This window comes from Capra hircus, chromosome 11 (genome assembly GCF_001704415.2).
Source record: "Capra hircus breed San Clemente chromosome 11, ASM170441v1, whole genome shotgun sequence".
NCBI classification, from domain to species: Eukaryota; Metazoa; Chordata; class Mammalia; order Artiodactyla; family Bovidae; genus Capra; species Capra hircus.
Genome location: NC_030818.1, coordinates 70,211,564 through 70,234,977, shown reverse-complemented (window position 1 = coordinate 70,234,977; position 23,414 = coordinate 70,211,564). Strand labels below are relative to the sequence as shown.

At 42.7% G+C, this 23,414-nt stretch overlaps 1 protein-coding gene across 1 annotated transcript in view; it reads right to left on the bottom strand.

The window, feature by feature from the left end:
* The window catches only part of ALK (anaplastic lymphoma receptor tyrosine kinase), a 728,920-nt gene that overhangs the window by 174,091 nt on the left and 531,415 nt on the right, over window positions 1-23,414 (bottom strand). Inside the window, exon 5 of the mRNA XM_018055482.1 lies at window positions 13,789-13,916. Coding sequence (XP_017910971.1) covers window positions 13,789-13,916 — 128 coding nt within the window. The remainder of the gene's footprint in view (window positions 1-13,788; window positions 13,917-23,414) is intronic.

Sequence of the window (23,414 nt, the reverse complement as noted above, 5' to 3'; positions counted from 1 at the left end):
TGAGTGGGAGCTGGGGTCCAGATAGGATATTACACCTGTGTTCTTAAAGGAAATGGTATGACCCTGCTACCAGCTGCATGAATGATTAATGAGGGGTAATTAGTCAATGTTCATTAAGCGTTTTCTAGATACAAAATTCTGGCTAGGAGCTAAATGAAGAAGCAAAAGCCAGAAGACTTTGCATTCACCCACACACTGCTAAGAGAATCCCAGAATGATGGAGCTGAGAGAATGAGGGATCCCAGAGACCGTCTGTCCTGTGGTTTGCAAACTCTACACTGCAGGGCTTTCCAGGCAGCTGCAGTCTCTCAGTGTTTCTTCCCCAAACAAATCACAACAAGAAAGGCAAACTAAAGTTCCACAAAAACCATGATCACAGCATGACTTGAAGAAAAAAAAATGCCAAAAACGGCACAATAACCATGAAGGAAGAGAGAAAAAGCCTCACATCCCAGCCACTTAGGTTCCAGCGCTCTGAGTCTCTGCTCCTCAGCAAGCAGAGCAAATGGCTCCTTCAGCCCACACCACCCCGGAAGTTGCCGAGCCCCTGAAGTGAGGAGCCCTGTGCAGGGGTCCCAGAAGAGAGGAAGTAAAATGTCTCCCAGGTCTTCTGATAAGGTTTAGAATCCTGTCCCTGTACCCTCCTTCAAATCAAACCAAACCAAACCAAACCAACTCTGAGATTAATTCTGTCCTTGAGGAAATTTAAGAAGCTTAGGTCAATGCACAGGTGACTTTGCAGTCTAATATTTGATTAGTCTGTCCCTGACCTGGTACCTAAATTTTAGGAACTGAGCCTTTCTGGTAGCTTGGGTAGCTCAGGGACCCTGCTGCTGGTTTCTGGTGTCACTGGAGTTCTGCTTGCCATCCTGCCCATCCTCCGTGGCTGGCACTGAGAGGATACCTTCCCTTTGGTACCTGCTTGACCCCGGGCCTGTCTGTACTTCCTCTGACCCGTGTCCCCTCTGTCCCCCTGAAATGGTGCTTCACCAACATGTCCTCTGATGTTCTCCCAATGGCAGAGAAGGGTGAAGTCACCTTCCAGAATCTGGGGGATCGCTATGAACAGAAAAGGTATTTTATTAATTGTGCACAGTTTGCATTGGAGCCCAACATATAGCCTGCCAATTTCAATAGAAAATGTCCCCCAACTCCAGTCTGGAAAGACGTACCATGTTGATTCTATGGGTTTGGACACTCCCAGAACATCACTACACAAGCATCCAAGTTCGAGAAGCACTGGCCCCACTTCACCTCAAGCCACTTATTGGATCCTGCCCCCTCCCAATTTGCCTATAGCCAAATGACGAGCCATTTCCTGTATGGATGACACTCTGGAGGCAGTGCAGTGAACCTGATCTCAAACCTACTGGGCAGAATTATCCTGCCCCTCCTCTAGTGGATGTCCTTAGATTTCACTGAGCCCCTGAGTTGTACAATTCACTGTGGCTGATTTTCCTTGATGACTCATACCAACTGTTTGTGTAATAGCACAGGTAGTTAAGAGTTGCCGAGGCCATTGGCGCAACACCACCATGACACACTCTTTGGACTTAGGGAAGAGTAGAACTAATCCTGTTTGGTTTCCCACTAGGTTCCAGGCACTGTTTTACAAAGGCATACAGACGAACATAGTCAAACCCCACAGGGACCCTGGGGCAGGTACCATCCACCGTCTTCGTTTCACACATGGATGATCTAGGACTGCAGGATATAATGGACACGTGGCACCCAAACAACTCAGGACCCAAATCCATGTTTTCCTCATCCAAGCCCTATCCTCCTTCCACTATTCATTATCTGGGGTCCATTCTTTCTGTTGCATCTCTTTGTTCATTTCACCTGTTATGGCCTCTATCAAAGAATGAGAGAAACAGGAGGTGAGGTTGGAATATACGAATTTTGCCGTCAGCTGTTTCAGGAAGATGAAATGGGGGTGGGAGAGGTGGTGATTTGAAACCAATGTCCAAACTGACACTCCTCTTACTGTGTCTGGAATTAATTTATCTGGGTCCACCCTGTTTGCCTCACAGCTCCAGGGCCAGGTTTTATGGAATGGCTACAGAGGAACCTTAGAGATCCAAAAAGGAAACACAGTTTCACCAAGCCCCTCATTCATCACCATCTGGAGCAGTAGTCTCATCATTAATAACTGGGGCTTAATCCTCCAAATTCAAAGAGACTCCCATTACCCAAAACAATAATTTTTTTAATTACCCAAGCAGAGTGGCAATCGCATATTGAATACTAAGATCGATTTAAACTAATAAATACTTTTGGAAGTTCCTTGAACATTTTAATGAATTAAAAATTATGAAATATTTATAAGCAGTAACAACAACATTTAGTACCATTAATAAAATAAATACATTAGTCAGAGAATGGAATTCATTGTTATTTTACTACTAGACATTGATGTCAATGACTGAATATTGCTCCAAATTACTTGTAAAATAGACCAATTATTTTAGTGCAATTAATCTTTTCAATTATTTCTTTTATGTAGCTGTAATTTGAAAGTAATTTTCTTTTGGGAGTACAATGACCTCAGCACACTGGTTCCTTATTTATTTATATTTTAAAACCTTTTGTGTCTGCCCCCATTTCCAGGTGATTTTTCAATGGTGGAATATTTAAAACAGTTACCCAAGCAATCATTCTTGTTCCTAAGCACTTTGTGGGGGCATTTCTAATTGGCTTTATTAGTGATTATGAGTAAGCCATTCCAGAGTATAAAAGTCTCTGCCAACAGCAGCTATGCATCAGAAGGGAAAGGAGGGGAGGACAAAGTTCTTTTCTGGTTCCACCAGCTGGGGCCTGGCTGTTTTAGACTTCACGCTTAGTTGGCTTGAGGAGGCAGTGTGATAGGCAGGTCAAAGTACTTTTAGGATCTTCCCTGGACTTCAGCCATCCCCATGGGATTAAATGGTCCTTTTCCTTTGGGGAAACCATGGATTCTGTGCACTGAGTCACAAAAGAAAAAGCTGACTTTATTAAAGATAAAAGCATACAGAAGTAGCTGCCTTGGAAATCAAAACGCAGATCTGGGTTGTCAGGATCTCTATTGGCCCAACTGTCCAGACAAGGCCCAAAGTGAAAGTGAAAGGTAGATTCAATTTACATGCCATTTAGAAAACTATTAGGGAATATTAAGGGATTATTATTAACATTATATGCGATAAGGATATTATAGTTTTTTAAAGAGTCTTTATCTTTAAGAGGTATATGCTGAAATATCTATGGATAAGATAAGATAATATCTTGGATTTAGGAAAAACAATCTGGGAAAGGAAGAGTGCAGTGGTGGGTTATAGCCAGCTCACACTCACTGGTAAGAGCTGATTGTTATATTTTCAGAAATCTTTTGAGTTAGCTGGTAAACACTTACTACTGAAAATTAAATTTTATATACTGACAAATAAAATATATGATTAAAAAGATAGTATAATAAATGAAAACAAACAGCTACAACATAAATGAAAGGTGGGTAGGACACTGCCAACATATAACACACCATGGGCTAGTCCTACAGAATTATTCAGCCCTGGTTCCTGAATGGGGACATTCAGCTCAGACAGGGGACGTGGGAGAGAGAGGGAGATGGTATTTATTGTGCCAAGCACTGTGCTAGGGGTTCTATACACAATATCAGTTTTAATTTCCCAAAACCCATAATTATATATTACAGATGTTCAAGCTGGTTTTAGAAAAGGCAGAGGAACCAGAGATCAAATTGCCAACATCTGCTGGATCATGGAAAAAGCAAGAGAGTTCCAGAAAAACATCTACTTCTGCTTTATTGACTATGCCAAAGCCTTTGACTGTGTGGATCACAATAAACTGTGGAAGATTCTTCAAGAGATGGAAATACCAGACCACCTGACCTGCCTCTTGAGAAACCTGTATGCAGGTCAGGAAGCACCAGTTAGAATGGACATGGAACAACAGACTGGTTCCAAATAGGAAAAGGAGTGCGTCAAGGCTGTATATTATCACCCTGCTTATTTCACTTATATGCAGAGTCCATCATGAGAAACGCTGGACTGGAAGAAGCACAAGCTGGAATCAAGACTGCCGGGAGAAATATCAATAACCTCAGATATGCAGATGACACCATCCTTATGGCAGAAAGTGAAGAGGAACTAAAAAGCCTCTTGACGAAAGTGAAAGAGGAGAGTGAAAAAGTTGGCTGAAAGCTCAACATTCAGAAATCAAAGATCATGGCATCCGGTCCCATCACTTCATGGGAAATAGATGGGGAAACAGTGGAAACAGTGGCAGACTTTATTTTGGGGGGCTCAAAAATCACTGTAGATGGTGAGTGCAGCCATGAAATTAAAAGACGCTTACTCCTTGGAAGGAAAGTTATGACCAACCTAGATAGCATATTCAAAACCAGAGACATTACTTTGCCAACAAAGGTCCATCTAGTCAAGGCTATGGTTTTTCCTGTGGTCATGTATAGATGTGAGAGTTGGACTGTGAAGAAAGCTGAGTGCTGAAGAATTGATGCTTTTGAACTGTGGTGTTGGAGAAGACTCTTGAGAGTCCCTTGGACTGCAAGGAGATCCACCCAGTCCATTCTAAAGGAGATCAGTCCTGGGTATTCTTTGGAAGGACTGATGCTAAAGCTGAAACTCCAGTACTTTGGCCACCTCATGCAAGGAGTTGATTCATTGGAAAAGACTCTGATGCTGGGGGCAGGAAGAGAAGGGGATGACAGAGGATGAGATGGCTGGATGGCATCACGGACTTGATGGACATGAGTCTGAGTGAACCGCGGGAGTTGGTGATAGACTGGGAGGCCTGGTGTGCTGCGGTTCATGGGGTCGCAAAGATTCGGACATGACTGAGCGACTGAACTGAACTGAGTTCCACTTACTTAGGAGGAAAACAAAACTCACATATTGGGGGGAAAAAGAAACCTCTTCTGAGATCAAAAGGGTGGTAAATGATGGAGCTGGAACTCCTCACTCATTCTGATTCCAAAGCCTGTAATCTCTCTCCTACATTGTAACAAAAAAACCTTTATTCACTACTTACTATGGGAAAAACACTGTTAGTTGCTAATTGGGTTGTAGAGATTTTTTTTTAAAGACACAGTCTTTTAAAAAATAGAACCTAGCATCTATTGAGCAAGACACATAAATAACCCTGGAAAGAAGTAGACTGTTTTAAAACAGAAATATATAGAAACATAATTCTGGGCTGAGACTTCTGGGAGAAGATAATATTTGAGCAGAAATCTGAAAGATGTGGAGGACTGGGTGAAGCAGATATTGGGAATGGAGGGGGCATAGCTAAAAAAAAAAAGCTTAGAGGTGGGAAGGTGCTCAGGGAAATGTGAGTAGATCTCAGTGGGTAAATGAAATTTTAGTCATTCTAATGCCTATCTTTTAAAGAGCACAGTCCACAGATAAATTACAGGCAAGAAGTTTTAGAGAGCAGGAGTCAAGAAGGGGAATGTTTGGTAAACGAGGTTCACCCTCCACCCGGAAGTCACACTGAGAACTAAGTGAGGACACCAGGCTGTGGCTCGGGTTCCTCTCTGGTTTTCACTTCTGGGCACTGGGTCCACCACCGCATGATTGAGTCCGTCCCTTGAAGACACCAACCCAGGTGTTGGCCACCAGGTGCTGGCATCAGGTTGGCGATGATGCAGCTCCCATCACCCACTTGGCACGTTGTTGTCATTAACATGGAATGTTTGTGTCCATTTATTTCTGGGGATGGTAGTTTCACCTTGAGAAACTGAGCAGCAGAGAGGGAGTACCTTCATTTTCAACGACTTGAGGCCAGAGCAGTCAGGGAGCTCAGAGCAACATCCACAAACACTCCTCCACAGCCATCCTCTCCTTTGACCCTCATGATTAACGTCAATTTGGGGTCAGCCATTGACATATTGTCATTCCTATTTTAAATTTTAAAAAAGTGTGCCAATTCTGGGGGAGACCTGATGTCCCTTTTGATCCACGGTGTTGCATTGTTTGTTGTTGTTTAGTAGCTCCGTCATGTCTGACTCTTTGTGACCCTATGGACTGTAGCCAGGCAGGCTCCTCTGTCCGCGGAAGGCTCCAAACAAGCATACTGGAGTGGGTTGCATTTCCTCCTTCAGGGGATCTTCCTGACTCAGAGTTTGAAAGTGAAAGTGTTAGTTGCTCAGCTGTGTCCGACCCTTTGCGACCCCATGGACTGTAGCCCACCAGGCTCCTCTGTCCATGGAATTTTCCAGGCAACAATACTGGAGTGGGTTGCCATTCCCTTCTCCAAGGGATCTTCTCAATCCAGGGATCGAACCTGGGTCTCCTGCATTGTAGGCAGATTCTTCACTGTCTGAGTCAGACAGTAAAGAAGACAGAGAAGCCCAGGGGTCAAAAATGTTTCTCAAGCTTGGCAGGTGGGTTCTTTACCACTAGTGCCACCTGGGAAGCCTAAAGAGGTGGAAGTGAAAGAAATGAAAATGTTGCTCAATCATGTCTGACTCTTTGCAACCCCATGGACTGTAGCCTGCCAGGCTCCTTGGTTCATGGAATTCTCCAGGAAAGAATAGTGGGGTGGGTTGCCATTCCCTTCTCCAAGGGACCTTCCCAACCACGGGATTGAACCAGTTCTCCTGCATTGCAAGCAGATTCTTTACTGTCTGAGCCACCAGGGAAGAGGTGGAAATGTAACTTAAATTCCCTGACTGCTGTTTCAGCGTTCATTCTGTGTTCTTTCTGCGGAAGGTGCATTGTAACTAGTTTGGAGGAAGACATCTCTACAAATGGAGCACCTATTCAATACCTTGGGCAAACTAAATATAAGTCAGGGATGCCTTTTGGGGAGTAGTGTTTGTCCCAAGTAGAATAGAGATCTTAAAGCCATAACATCAAAACTCAGTCTTAAGACAGAAACAAGTTTATATCAGGGTCACTATGCATTTAGTTTAATACTGCTCAGTAAATACCTGTTGTATGAATGGGTGAATGCACAGACAGTTGGATGAATGAGTCTGCTACACAGAGAGGTTTCTGCGGGCACTCCGAAGACAGCATTCCAAAGTAATTTACTTTTATTAATGTAAGCACAGACTAAGGAGGGTGCTGGGATGCTGCTTGCTTTTGGAACAGAAAATGCCCAGTTTGGGCCAGGCTGCCAAGAGCCGATGAGGTTATCCTTCATTTTACCCAGCTGGATTTTGGATCTTACTCTAAAGGCCACATGGCTGGCCAAATATTGGAATCTATTTGTGTAGCTTCTCTCATTTCATCTTGTCCCCTCTTGGTCTAAGGAGGATATCCTCCAGTGCCCATCACTGTCTTTGATGAAGTAAGAAGAAAGAGAAGGGAGAGAGGGCCAGGTGATGCCATGCGTGTTTTATTGGAAACAACCATACCAGTTCCATACTTAGCATCTCAAAGCCAGGACCCACAGTGACAAAAATCTGTCTGGGGAAATGGCCCATATTCAAAGTACAATAGCCTTGGGCTTAGTCTTAATCATTCAAAGAAGGTCTGGTTAATGTAATTCCATTTTGCTATTACATTTTAAACAAGTACAGTATAATAGGATCAAAAAGCTGGGGTTAATAGGAGAGTTAAAAATCAGACTGCCCAGCAACTCTCAAGCTGTACTTCATGAAAATCCATTTGGAAGGTTTGTCAAAGACTGTGGAACTGGTGGGCTCCTCACCTCACTTCCTCTAGGGCAGCTGTGCTTGTGTAATTTCATATACTGGATTTTTATTTAATACTTTGTTTGAATTAAGAGCTAAACCTCTAAAAAATGTTTGAAGACTATGGATCTAGTTTACGTGTCCTCATTTTAGGCACAGAGAGGTTAAGATAGCTGTCATCTCCCACTCTTTTGGGACTCATGTTTTAAGGTGTCTGTAGCGGTCTGACTGCATTGGATTCCTCCCCCTTCTTGAAGTACAGAAGTCAGTGAAATCACCCTTAGCACCATGGATAGTGTGAGTGAGGATTCTGACACCCTCTCTGAATGGAATAGAAGAGGTAATGTGTATGACAATGTCTTGATAGAATAAGGGACCACGAGTGCTTCTTGGTAAGAGGTCTGTTAGTGAGCTGAATGTGGCTCTGATCTGGGAAATTTCAGTTCTGATTCTTCTAGGTTCATGAAAGAACTATGGTCACTTGCAATAAAATGTGTTTAGGCTTACATCCTTGATTTTCATGGATGGGGGACCCACTATTGATAAGGGTGTGGTGGTCCTCTTAAACTGCCTTTGACCCGTCTGGGCAGGGAAAGGGGAATTTTGAATTGGTTTCTTAGAAAAACTGAAAACTTGACAACCATAAGATGGAGGTAGGAAGCATACTGGGCTACTCAGTAATTTAGTGTTTTAAAGTTCAAGGTAAATTTTTGAGTGTTTGTGCATTCAGTTTCTACACGGTAAGGGAGGCAGATTAGATGCTTTCTGGGGTCCTTACCAGCAGTGACCTTCCACAGGCAGCACCAGTGTGTGGTAGCTAACAGCATGGATGCTGGAGCCAGATGGCCTCCATTCCAATATCAGCTGTGAGACTCTGGGTACGTGACTTCTGTGCCTAGTGATGATAACAATAATGCATACCTCACAGTGTTGCTGGAAGGATTGATGAGTTAATATAAGAATGTGCACAGAACAGGACCAGGCACATAGAAGGGGCCAGGTGGGTGTTTGCAATATGTAATTTTATGAGCACACTGACTGTTTTCAAGTCCTTTTCAAGATGCTAGTCCTGCTCTTCTGACATATTTTTCAGCAGGTTCTTCTGAACATGAGGGGTCCCAATGGGTGTACTGCATAATCCTAAGCTTTAACTGTCTGCTGAAGAAAGGTCATTATGAAAGGGTTAAGGGTTCCCTGGGAGCCTGGGCATGTAAGGGTTGATATCCCTGCCCTCAGTACTGAATACACACACTGCTCTTTCAAGATGAGGGAAAAATCTCTTCCAAGTAATTTCCACTCACTGCTACTTTCTTTTGGGAGTAATAGGGTAATAGCCCAAAGCTATAAAAGCAGGAGCAGCATTTATCAATTGATTGATTAGCTGATCAGTCAACAAATATTTACATCGTGTTTCCTATATGTTTAGCATAGTGTTAACTGTCCCCTGGAGAAACAAAAGCAATATAAGACAAGGTTCTGAACCTCGTTAGGGCTCCAAAGTGACTAACTGAGAAATAATTATAAAATAGCTACTAAATTTAGATGCAGAGAGCAAAGTCTTCCAAGAATAATTTCTTTAGCTGTGAATGACGTTCTGGAGGGTTTGGGCCCCAAGCTGGATCTTAAATGATGAATTAGTGTTCAAAACATAAGGCCTGGGATCAAGTAGGCATTATTGGCATAGTGTAGAGAACATCAGTCTGCTAGAGGAGAGGTGTGGGGAAACAGAGGGCATAATGTTGGGCAGGTACAGAAGGGCCGGATTGTAAACAACTGGAAATCAGGCAGAGGCACTGTGGCTTCCCAGGCAGGACTGAGAAGTGGTGAAAGCACCAAGGTCAGAGTCAAGGTGGTCCTGTTGTTAATCCCAGCTCTACCATCAACCAGTTGGGTGATTCTGCAGCCATCACTCTTCTGGCTCCAAGAAACGAGTGAAGTGGTCCAGCCCAACCTTCATATTGGTGGACTGCAGATGGTGATTGCAGCCAGGAAATTAAAAGATGCTTACTCCTTGGAAGGAAAGTTATGACCAACCTAGATGGTATATTCAAAAGCAGAGACATTACTTTGCTGACTAAGGTCCGTCTAGTCAAGGCTATGGTTTTTCCTGTGGTCATGTATGGATGTGAGAGTTGAACTGTGAAGAGGGCTGAGCACCAAAGAATTGATGCTTTTGAACTGTGGTGTTGGAGAAGACTCTTAAGAGTGCCTTGCACTGCAAGGAGATCCAACCAGTCCATTCTGAAGGAGATCAACCCTGGGATTTCTTTGGAAGGAATGATGCTAAAGCTGAAACTCCAGTACTTTGGCCACCTCATGAGAAGAGTTGACTCATTGGAAAAGACTCTGATGCTGGGAGGGATTGGGGGCAGGAGGAGAAGGGGATGACAGAGGATGAGATGGCTGGATGGCATCATGGACTCGATGGACGTGAGTCTGAGTGAACTCCGGGAGTTGGTGATGAACAGGGAGGCCTGGCATGCTATGATTCATGGGGTCGCAAAGAGCTGAACATGACTGAGTGACTGAACTGAACTGAACTGAACTGAGACAATAAGAAGTTACCGGAACCTCATGAAAATGCCACAAGCAAAGGGAATTTGGAGGAGATTTTTCTGGCAGTGTGTGAAAGATGGATAATGGTATCAGGGAGACTAGCTGGCTATTGCTAAAGTCCCAAAATACATATATGAAGGCCTGAATAAAGCATGTGGCTGAGGAAATGAAGTCAGAAGGAGAAACTCAAGCAGCAGTAACAGTGGCATCTAGACAGCAACAGATAGAATGTGAGGCAGCCACAAGCCTAGAGCCCAAGGCTTGATCATCTAGATGTAGGGATAAGAGGAAGAGTCAAAGATAATTCTAAGGTAAATAAAACTCCAGCCTCTACACATTCCATTAAGGCAGCAGGATGTCATGGACAGAAATACTGGCTTGGTGATCAGACTGATTTGGGATTGAGTGCGGCTCTACCTTTCCCTAACTGTACAATGATGGCAACTTTGGAAACATCTGTGAGGTTCAGTTTCTCCATATGTAAAATGAGGATAATAGTACCTAGTTTTTAGTGTTATTGTAAAGCTCGCAGGAGATAACTAACACGTGTAAAGGGATCAGTTCTCTACCTGTGCACATGCAAAATGCTCCATAGACGTGAGCTTTCATTGCTTACTAACTGATCAGCTAATAACTGTTACATTCTATGATAACAGGTGTTAGGATTCGGAGGGAGTCACAACCTCTGCCTTCATGGCACCCACAGATAGATATCTTCTCTTTTGCGAGCAGAATTGTCCCCCTCCAGTTTAGTTAAAATGGCACTTCTTTTCTTGTGGGACAAGGAAGGGTTTTAGAAGAAAGCAGACCAGATACCCTACAAGCTGAAAAGCTGAAAGTGAAAGCCATGTCCAGTTCTTTGTGATTCCATGGACTATAGCCCACCAGGCTCCTCTGTCCATGGGATTCTCCAGACAAGAATACTGGAGTAGGTAGCCGTTCCCTTCTCCAGGAGGTCTTCCCAACCCAGGGATTGAACCCAGGTAGAAAGTAGACTAGATATCCCACAAACCTGTTAACAACCCTGGCTAGCATGTCATCAGCCTGATCAGCTCCTTCAAATGTACTAGTTCTCTTAGCTCCTCCCCTTCATGACCTAACTGAAGTAATGATCTCAGAAAACACAGATGTTTGTTTACATCAAATAGGCCTTGGGTATGCCTGCAAAACAACTCCTTCTCTTTAAATATATGAGGGTAGCTTTAGGATACTTCTTAGGTTTTCAACTTGTCCACACCACCTGATGTGCACCTGAATTTGTTCCATTATAGAAGGAAGAGTTAGAAGTTCTCAGGAAACACTGGGAACACTCTGTTCTCTGACTCACACATCCACAGTGGTCCTTTCATACCTCTTGGTGGCCACAGGATTCCAAACCTGAGAAGGAGCACAGAGGACACCTGCTTATCCATGAAAACCATCTGTTCTTGGACTTGGAGCCTCTGAAGGAAGGTAGCTGGGCCATGAGAACCTTCCTGGGTCTCTTGGCAGGTCCACTTTCCTTAAGGAATCAGAGACATATTTCTTTCTTCCTCCTTAAGAGAGTGTCCTGCCAGAAGAAACATTTTCTGGACCATTAGAGAAAGTTAGAGAGGTCAGCTCTCTTGGTTTTGTAAGGGTAGAGAAGCAGAAAAGAAACATATCTTGTAAACTGCGCAATGGATTGCTGCAAACGCAAGATAAACTAGAGGAAGAATACTGTAGGTGAAAGGAAGCTGTAAGAGTAAGGAAGGAAAAATGTGCACAAGATCGTTGAGATCGTTCAAAGGTGCAAAGAATTTTTGCAGGAGTATTTGTGCTGGGCCTAATACTTGGAGTTTTATAGCCTCTTATTCCCTTCTGATGCTGCTGAAATGAGATTAGGCCAATTCTGGGAACTCATACCTTCTTCCTGACACATTCCTGATAACTGGCTCCATTTCAACACATGACCTCTTTTGGACGGTACGTGGACCCTTGACATTGGTGAGGACTGATGATGTCCAGAAACATTCACAAATCCCTAAGTTCGTGAGTGTGGAAACATTTGTACAAGCTCCTGGCTTTCTCCCAAACCATATGTTTCTTGTACAGCGTCTCACATCACAGGCTAGGCACCTTTTCAATTTGAACTGAAGTTCAATCTATCATGTTATGATAGATTTTTCTTTTTCTGACACATAAACCAGTTTTGATTAAAAAAGAAAGAAAGAAAGAAAGAAAACCACTTTGTGAAAGTTCTTGCAAGGCCAGCAGTGAATGAAGAGCAACAGCAAGGTAAGGAACTGGGTGGTCAGTAGGGTCCCTACAAAATGGAGTCCCTTTTGTATTCAGCTTCATATTCAAAACTGGGCCTCAACATGCAACCAACGGCTATGTGTTATGAGCCTTCATGGCTGCTGATGAACATTCTAAATGGAGAGGTTAGGCCTGGGAGTGCCACAGACTCCGTTTCTGTCCATACTTCACTCCTGGGCCTCCAGATCACAGGTTCCATAGCACAGGTTAGTGAATCTCTAGGAAGAGGCAGGCATGGCAATGGCTATGCAAGCAACTTCTTTCCTAAAGATTAGTATAATTCAAGTCGATCTTATATACCCTTTACATGTGGAAAAATAATAAAGGATATTTATAATGATGACCCTAGGTCTTCGGAAAAATCAAGGAAAGATCAACCTCATATCTGTATCAATGATCAGTCTTCTCCTGCATACCAGTCACACTTGGAGCAAAGTCTAATGAAAAATATATATAAAGTATGATCTTGAAAATAGGAATAGAAGATCAAAAACTCTGTAGAGGGAAGGGAAAATAAGTTTATCAAATAACTACACAGATATAATTTACTGTGACTGAATATTGCATTTAGCTCAGAGTTTCCTGGCAACAAAGACCAAAAAAAAAAAAATTGACAAATTACTCTTCAGGAGAGAGATGTCTTCTCTTGGTAATAAATCTTGAAATACATTCACAATGTGGAGTTATGCAAAAGGAATTCAATGACACATGCCTTAATGATTTTTACAACATAAGCAAGAATTTTCACATATTACCATTTCCCACACTGTCCCTTAATAACAGCTTAAATCAAATCATTAAAAATACTTAATTGTAAATTTTACCTCGGGGTGGGGGGTGGGGAAAGTAAAGTACTAATCATTATCAAGTTAGTGGGATGGAGATACATGTGAAAAAAAATGGCAGAATGTTGATAATTGTTGAAACTGGGTTGAGGGTATATGGGAGCCCATTGCACTATTCTATTCATTTGCAAACATTTGAAAATTTCCACAAAACAAAACAAAACCATAGCTGAAAGCATTTGGACTCCAGGGAAGTTAAGCTAATGTGTTATCCAAAAAAGACTGTATTCTATTTGATATAGCTTTAAGTTAAGTAGATATAATATTATAACTCAGTCTTTGAAAGTTGATCAGCTGGGCTGTGAACCACTTGGCAATATTCAGAATCAGACCCAAAGCACTGGAGACACTTCTGTATAAGTGTGCACATTTCCAGCTAATTATGGTGGCAGATTACTGACCTACTTAAGACAACAAGAGACCAAGGAGTGGAGGGGGAAAGCCAGATTCAGATACCTTCACTGCAGTTCTTCAGGGCAAAGAAGTCCACTGCAGATAAGCTTCGGTTTCCATTTGAGATATATTCCAGGGCCACTCGGAACGGGTTCTCTGGGCGCCCAATTCTTCCCTGCAGCACAGTCCAACTGGTTGCATTGGAAGGCAGAGGGGAAAAACACAGAAAAACAGTGATGAGAAGCAGACCTATCCCGCAGAGAGGTCCCATGCCTGCCCTGACCTCAGGGCCCATGTTCTCCATTCCGTACAAAGAGGTGGAACCCTAAGTGGTTCTGAGGATGGTCACTGACAGCAACACACACACATTTATTTCCTTCTTGTCCAACTAACTCAGAGACCCAATTCTTAAACCTACTGTGGCCACTGGTGTGTCTTTTGTCTTACTTTTTAGGCAACTCCAGACCTTCGGACTATTTCATACAGGAAAAAATATGTACACCTGAGAAAATCCGCCAGCAGAGCGAAGGAATAGTCTTCAGAGCATTTATCAGTGTACTAATAATTATCTCTGGAAAGAATTCTTGGTTTTTGGAATTTTATCTGATCCTCAAATCTCAGAATCCTCGGGTTTGCTATATAGTTACTTAAGGGAAGCAGGCAAGTGCTATTTATTGACTGCAGGAAAATTAAAGTGCATTGAAGCATGTATTTTGGGGTAAAAGCTACCTAAGATTGACGTGGACTCTGCAAAAAGGTGCAAACAGAAGAAGACAGAAGCAGGTCAAATGTGAGCTCTGCATCTGTCTATAATCAAGGACACTGACACAGCCAGAGAATAGAGAATAAGCTAAATGAACATTTTTACACCTCACTCAGGCTATTAACCTCTTGGAATAGCCTCCTGTCACTGATTGGAACATCAAATTTACTTCCCAACATTGATTCAGGTTTTTTTAAAATATATAATTATTTTGATAACTTTGTGTGGAGAATGGAAATTACCTGGACTATTTCATATTTTCTTTCCTTTTAAAGAAAAACAATTTTATTGAGGTATAACACACAATAAATTGCACATCCCAAAGTATACAATTTGATGAATTTTGACATGTGGATTCACCTTAACTCATCACAATGTTTCATAATGTCTTACCACTAGGTTGGGCTTAGGTATGGTAGTACGAGTGCTAAGGAACTTAGGGAAAGACTAGCTTTTTGTTAAAAAAAATTTTAAAGCACCCTCCCAAATTTCAAGTATAAAAATATTAAAAATTCAGAAAAGTTGGTAAAGGAAAGTAAAAGTCACCTGGAAACTCATCTAGAGACTACCATGGTAAACATCTCTGTAAGAAGCATTGTAGCTACAGTTTTACACAAATAAGGTCATACACACACATGCTCCCTCAATGGTTTGTCACAAGACAATCAATATAAATTACATGATTAGGTCAAAGACTGCATTTTAACGATTTGTGCATTGCTCCTGGTTTTTCCTCTTTATGATCATGCTGAGGCTAGCCCTGAGAGTTTATCTTAGGACAAATTCTTAGAACTTGGGTCAAAGCATATATGCATTTAAAACTCTGAGGATATTGTCAGTTCTGTAATACTGAATTAGAGGGCTCATTTCCCCATTTGTTTGTTAACATGGGGTCCCATCAAATCTTTTCCATTCATTAACTTTTGGTGAGGAAGGCATCACTCAAAGCAATCTATGGTCTTTCAGGGGGGTGTTCCTGGATGGGGAGTGTGTGTCTCTGGTTCTTGCCATGTTGCTGGGCATGCAGTGAGGTTTGCTAGATGAAGAAGGCAGTGCTGTTCCCTTTCTATGCTCTTTTGTAGTTAATTCTGAGCAATGGAGCCAGTGCCTCCGCCATTTGATAAAAGTGTATTAAGTTTCCCCACAATAGATGCTGTAAAAGGCACTACTGCTGTTGTGAAGTTTGTTCTCTGTTACTGTACCCAACAGGATTTCTATCCAGAATAAAACCAGTGCAATTGAATAAGGAAAAGGAGGCCTTTCTGTTTAAATGTGGAACTGTCAAAGAAAAAAATTGAAAAGAAAATGTAAATGAGGGGTTCTTAAGGAAAAACAGACAAAGAGAGTAGAATTTTTCTTGTTCTTCTGAAACATAAAGGGTTCTATTTTTGAGGGGAGATGGTGGTGAAAAGGCATGACTATTCATATTCTTCCACAGTCATAGCTCTCTGCTCTGAGGAATGATGGATTTCAATTCCAGGTACACAGTGGCCCTTGATGATGATTTCCATTTCTGTATTGGCACTAGCCCTCTGGATAAATGTGTCAAGAGTTTTAGGAATTAGTTTCTGAGTTACTGATGCAATAACTTTTGTCTGAAATTCTCTGGCCTCCCATAGTTTACTGCTGCAACTTTAATAACTTTCAGAGCAGTTGCCAAACATGATTTTATAACCAGGGAAGTTGGGACTGAAAAAGGGCAAGCTTATACCTAGGGTCAGATTTGTTTAAGAGACAGCAAAAACCCTATGCGGGGGACAATACCACACACTCTCTTTTCTCTCTGCCTCCATTTTCTTGGCTGACATCCCCATGGTCATGAAACTTGCTCCTTAGGGTCCTATTTTCTTCTTTAGCTGGTGGCAACTCTACTTGCGCTTGCAAGGGGGAAGGTGATGTTCTAACCTAGAGCCTCCTAGAGACAAATGTGCAGCTATATCCACGTGCTGGGGATTTGCAGTCATCTCAGCTCTGGTGCTTCGATCAATCAACATGACACTGTGGGGAGTCCATCTGGACTTCAGGAAGCCAGAAGCACGGTCTGGATGGCCTGTCACCATCCATTATCTTCCAGTTGTCTCTCTGGAGCTCTTCACTTCCAGCTCTGGCTCTGCCCACCATTTGCCTGATGACTTTGAACAAGGCACTTTACTCCAAATGCCTGAAATTTTAAATGATTTCTAATCAGTTGTATTCTCAACCACAGAAAGTATCTCCAACTTTGTGTAAATTTGCTGAGAAAACAACTGACTACACATTTTTTGCTGGGTGGCTGCATCATAATAAATCAAGGTCCACTGAAGAAGGCAGGAGGGTTGGTTTGTGAATATCAAGGTCCATTTCTGACCTGGAGGTTGGAAGTTGTATATTCAAAGGCCATCAGGTTGGGAACTGAGTCCCAGATTTTGGTACTAGACTTGCATGCGGTACCAGAACCCACTTGGGTTTTACTTTCTTCATTAGCAAAATGTTAAGAGTTCTCCAAAGTCTCATACTGATCTGATACAATACTCCTCTAGCAGATCACCCAAGTCCTAGTGACAAAGTGAAAGTGAAAGTGAAGTCACTCAGTTGTGTCTGACTCTTTGCAACCCCTTGGACTGTAGCCTATCAGACTCCTCAGTTCATGGAATTTTCCAGGCCAAAGTACTGGAGTGGGTTGCAATTTCCTTCTCAATGGGATGTTCCCAACCCAGGGATCAAACCCAGGTCTCCTGCATTGCTAGCAGACACTTTATCGTCTGAGCGACCAGAGAAGTCCAACACTTTACTAAAACCCTGAAAGCTTCAGTGGGCCAATAATATTCTACAGAAGGTGGAAGAATGATTCGTCAAATAACCCAAACTTATTTCTCCAAAGAGACTCAGTTCCACCCCCTCAGAGAAATGAAGAGACCGGTTCAAGGTCACCCATTTGGTTATCTGAAGACCAAAGACTAAAATCAAATATATTATTGCTCCACAACTGCAAGAATAGGAGACAATGTGACCCATGAATCAGTCTGTATATTCAGTCACATTTCATATTGCTAGAATCATGGTGATAAAGAAGGATGTGTTGATTTAGCATTGCTACAGGGAATCACCAGTCTGGGTTTTGAGGATAGACAGGCCAGTCAGACAGGGAAATACCTTGTCAGAAAATGCACACAAAAAAGCAAAAACGTCATAAGAAGATATGACGTGGAAACAGAAACTCTAAGGTTCCTACTGCCCCATACCAGGTCAGTCTCTCCAAGTTTAAAGGAGACTGGCACTTCGAATGTGAGCCAAGCTGCTGATGAGACTCAAGGGTTGGCAGCATGTCTCAAAAGGATGAAGGCAGAAAGTTATCTTAAGTCCAGAATGAAGGGGCACTTTTTGACAGCACTTGAGGGCCATGGGTGGCACCTGACAAGATGGAGGAATGTGTATTACTTCCTGCTGTGTGATATTCCAATAGGCATGATGGTGATGTAGGGCTGGCTCACAAAAGTGAGCCATCAAACCTACATGCTGGTCAATGGAATACCTTTCTGAGGTAGTTTTAGCTGCTTCAATATCAAGAGGCCTACATTCACTTCTCAGCTCCATGATCTACTAAGAAACCATAGGCAAATGATGTAATTTCTCTCACTTCCTATTTCCTTAGTTTTAACGTGGAAGTCATAATGCCTAGCTTTCTACATTGCTGTGAGGATTTCTGAGAAAGATGTATACAAGAAACGTCCTTATCAGTTCAGTTCAGTCGCTCAGTAGTGTCCGACTCTTTGCGACCACGTGAATCCCAGCACTCCAGGCCTCCCTGTCCATCACCAACTCCCGGAGTTCACTCAGACTCACATCCATTGAGTCAGTGATGCCATCCAGCCATCTCATCCTCTGTTGTCCCCTTCTCCTCCTGCCCCCAATCCCTCCCAGAATCATAGTCTTTTCCAATGAGTCAACTCTTTGCATGAGGTGGCCAAAGTATTGGAGTTTCAACTTTAGCATCATTCCTTCCAAAGAAATCCCAGGGCTGATCTCCTTCAGAATGGACTGGTTGGATCTCCTTGCAGTCCAAGGGACTCTCAAGAGTCTTCTCCAACACCATAGTTCAAAAGCATCAATTCTTTGGCGCTCAGCCTTCTTCACAGTCCAACTCTCACATCCATACATGACCACAGGAAAAACCACAGCCTTGACTAGACAGACCTTAGTCAGCAAAGTAATGTCTCTGCTTTTGAATATACTATCTATGTTGGTCATAACTTTTCTTCCAAGGAGTAAGCGTCTTTTAATTTCATGGCTGCAGTCACCATCTGCAGTGATTTTGGAGCCCCCAAAAATAAAGTCTGACACTGTTTCCACTCTTTCCCCATCTATTTCCCATGAAGTGATGGGACCAGATGCCATGATCTTCATTTTCTGAATGTTGAGCTTTAAGCCAACTTTTTCACTCTCCTCTTTCACTTTCATCAAGAGGCTTTTTAGCTCCTCATCACTTTCTGCATAAGGGTGGTGTCATCTGCATATCTGAGGTTATTATTTCTCCTGGCAATCTTGATTCCAGCTTGTGTTTCTTCCAGTCCAGCATTTCTCATGATGTACTCTGCATAGAAGTGAAATAAGCAGGGTGACAATATACAGCGTTAATGTACTCCTTTTCCTATTTGGAACCAGTCTGTTGTTCCATGTCCAGTTCTAACTGTTGCTTCCTGACCTGCATACAGATTTCTCAAGAGGCAGGTTAGGTGGTCTGGTATTCCCATCTCTTTCAGAATTTTCCACAGTTTAGCAGATCAATATTCTGCCCAGAACTCTCTAAAGGCCCCATCTCACTTTGGAGTCAAATCCTCTATTTAGCTTCACATCTTTCTGTAGCATGTGAAAAGATGCCTTATGTCTAGATGTTGGTTAGGATTTGTTGAATTGAATTCCATTTCTCGGGTATTTATTGGTGCATTATTGTGTACTAGATAACATATTAAACGCTCTGAGGATCCTTAGAGTTGAGAATGTGGTTTTGTCCTTGAGGAGCTTACAGACTGGTGAGGGAGAGTAAAAGTATGAACTGACCTTCACAGTGAACAGCAGTAGAGAGGAGCTGAATGAGCAGCACAGGAACTATGTGCTGTTGAATCACAGAGAGCAAAATGATGTCTTAAATCTGTGATCAGGAGAGGTATAACTTGAGGATGGGCTGTGAAGAAGGGGCAGGAATTGGGAAGAGGGTGATGTAGAAAGAGAGGCTGGCATTGAGCACACGAGCAGAGCCGATACAGACCGTGTATACAGAAAACAGGTGCTTCTGTCTGGTGGGAGTCAATGTTTTTCACTGATTTCTATAGGAAGGGGGTCCTCTGTGTCTTGCCACACTCCCCAACTCTCCCCAACCTCAACCTCCTTATAGCCAGGGTGATGGATCATTCATCATTGAGTCTTCCAGGCCTGATACATTTTAGACACTTAACAAGTATTTGTTGAATAACAGAACGAATGTACCAACAGATTTCTGTTAAATGAGACAAGATTCTGACATTCTTGGCCAAAATGTATATTGCAGTTTGTACTGTTTGCTGAACCCAGGGTAGGCAAGACATGAGCTAAGAGGCTGGAAGGAAACTCAAGGAGCCACAGGAACTGCAGAAACGTTTATTTTCTCCTGACTGGCATGGCAGCCATAACACAGCCTCTCTCCTGGTTGACACAGCAGCCACAGCAGCAGTCATAATATAGCCATAGCATAACCTCATATAACATATCCATGACATTGCTCCAGTGTAGCCCTGACGCAGCAGCAGCCAGGGCGTTCATGGTGAAACTCACACAGGTGTACTGCCCAAAGCAGCCTGTGGCCAAGCGGGCATCTTGTGACCCACATGCACAGTGCTGTAAGTGGTCTCACCTGTTACATAATCATTATTTACAAAACATGGGGCAAGAGTGAGAGGCTGCGGGGCAAGAAAGCCTGACCGTGCTATCTTGCCTAATCTGTTCTTTCCCTATAGTAGTGAAGTTGAGTTAATCTGAAAGTTCAAGTCAATTCATTATTGTTAGCTCTCATCCATTCAAGTGGTAATGATACCTTCCCTTAGGAAGAACCTAAAGACTGGGAAATTTGGGGGGGTTGAAGGAAGTTTGGGATTTTTTCACTATATAGTTCTTGGCTATCCCTTTGCCCACACATAGGCCCCATCTTTAAAGGGGCAGGGCCATGGAAAACCATCAAACTAGCTTTTGTTCAAGGACCTAGAACCCAAAGAAGGAATCAGAGTTACAGTAACTGAGACATGGAGGGGACCTGAGTGCTCAACTAGGAGAGGTCCCACCTCATGCATGAACACCCTCTAGAACCCAGGTCAGCCTTGAACCTTGCTAGGGCAACAATTCTAATGACATTAATAACTGCACTAATAATGTGGTCAGCAACAACAGTTACCACTTATTGAGGGCCTACTCTGTGCTCTGCTTATAGTTGAGTTTTAAACCTAGTGTCATGTGACTCCATAGGTTTTTATGAACACCTTCCTAAATTGTCCTTTTAAGCTTCTTGAGGTTAGAAACCATGTCTTCCTGGGCCTTTGTTTCAATTTCTGGCCCTGATGAATACAGCTAGGGATTCGAAGCTAAAAGATATGGTCATCCCACATTTTGTAGCGGCTACAAGTGCCAAGTCATTCAGATGGTGACTACCCCCTTGCCAGGATAGCTAAGCTCATGGATTAATTGAGGATGATGGAAACCACACAAATTAGACAACCAGCCACGTCCTTTTCACATGGAGCTTAGTCACATGATTACTATTATTATTGAGCATAAGACTGTCAAGGTTCAGGCCACACAGCTGACATTCCTTCACATATCCCCTTGCTAAGACTCTCTTTTGACAAGTGTCGGGATGTGGGTGTGAAGGTTCATTAGAAATAAGGGATTGAGCCTGTGGCAGCTCATCTAGATGGATTAAAAAAAAAAAAAAGTCAATTGCACTTTTTTCCCTAATCTTATCCTAAAGGAAAGAAGCACACATAACTTTCAAGGTTTTTTAAAAACAGACTTTGTAGTAATTCTACAGCAAATATAAACCATTCAGCACTATTTTTTATTGTTTCCATTAAATCAGCCTGCGTTTAAAGCATTTTTATGGGAGATAGCAGGGGAGAAAATGCCAGATCAGTGTAAATTTTACTGTAAATTCCTTTGTTGCTAGTTAATTTTCTGTAACAATAATTACAGTTGGTATGTGGTGTGGGGTCTTTTACCCAAGTAGCCCTGGCTTTGTTATTCCTTGCCCTTCAAGATTTCCCAGAAGTTAGATGTGTATGCCCTGGACAGGATTGGGGCTGGATGGAAACTAGGTTTCCAGTTGATTCAGGATGTGGTTCCCGCCAGCCTGTGGTGGAAAGAGATGCCCTGAAGCTGAGGGTGGCTTCTGGCTCTTCTGGAGGGAACTGTGGGAGCAGTGAGGTGCTGGGACAGGGATGGGCTCACTGGGGCCACAGTGCACTCGGCAGAGACCTTAGCATTGATGATTGGAAAGCAGTTTTGGTTTCTATCAGAGATGCTGTGTGGGTGACAGGGATCTGGAAGGTGGCCCAGCTTTCCCTAGGTGGGGGCTAAGAAAATGTTCCCAAGCTGCCTTTCCCCTAATTCTTCTGTCATGCTCTTGAGCAAAGAAAAAATTTGAATGGTTTTTGGCTCTTCTTCCTGGACTCTCTTTAGCTTCTAATTTTATCTCCTTTCCTCTCTCCCTCCCTCCTTTCCTCCCTTAATTCCTTTCTCATTTACTCCCTCCCTTCCTTTTTTCTTTCCTTCCTTCAGGAGAAGTATATTGATTAAGAGTACAAACCTTGGAGGCAGACTTCCCATTTTATAATCTCAATTCTACCTCTTACTGACTGTGACTTCTGGCCAGCTACCTACCTAATCTCTCTGTGCCCAAGTTCCATCATTAAGATGTAGGGATAGTAAAAGACCCTATAAGACGTGTGTTGAAGACCATGTGGATTAAGACATGCACAGGACTTAGCTGACACTCAGGAAGCATTAGCTAATACTGTTACTATTAGGTTAGTGTTTCTTCTCTCTCTTATACCCGCTATGGCAGATGACCTTACGAGGAAGGACTTTACAAGAGGGTGAAACAGGAAATTGACTGAGTATGATGGGATTTCAGGGATTGGGGGGAGCCTCCCACCCCAGAACACCCAAACTTTGGGGATTCTTTCCAGTCTCCCATGCAGAGCTGAAGAGACAAATGCACAAATGCAAATACCCCAACATTGCGCCAGGCATTCGATATACATCTCATTTATTTGTATGTGTGTGTGTGTGTTCATTTACATTCTGCTTCATTCCAGAAAGGATTTAAGGCGGCTATTTTACTTTATTTCATTTAATTTTCACAATAAATGCGTGAGACAGATATCATCATCTCCATTTTATAAGGGAGAAAATCGAGGCTCAGAGAGCTTATAAACTTGCCCATGTAGTAAATGGTAAAAGGTGATATGAATCCAAGACAATTTATCTTCAAAACTGTTGCACTTCCTACTATATCGCACATGGGTATAAAGTTATATTAAATGTAAATAACTTGTTTATTATAAGAATTTTATAGTGGGTCAGAGGTGGCTAGTATTTGAAGAACAGCAGTGCTCAGAAAAGGCTGTATCCAAGAAATATTTGGCTTCTTCCAGTGCTGTCCCAGGCATCTTATTCCTTTTCCCCTCAAGCTCCACATAGTCACAACCATGTGGGAATACATGGACTGTGGCAGGCAAACATCCACTCGGTTCCCTGGCAGAGAGCTTTTCTTCATTCTATACACCAGGCCACGCACAGAGAGGAGACTGAGAATGGACCTCTGCAGACATCGCCCCTAGATCACTGGATGTGAGGCAGAGACTATTAGACTGATGATAGCCACATTTGTAAGAAAAAATGTTAGTAGAAGAAATGTTCTTAA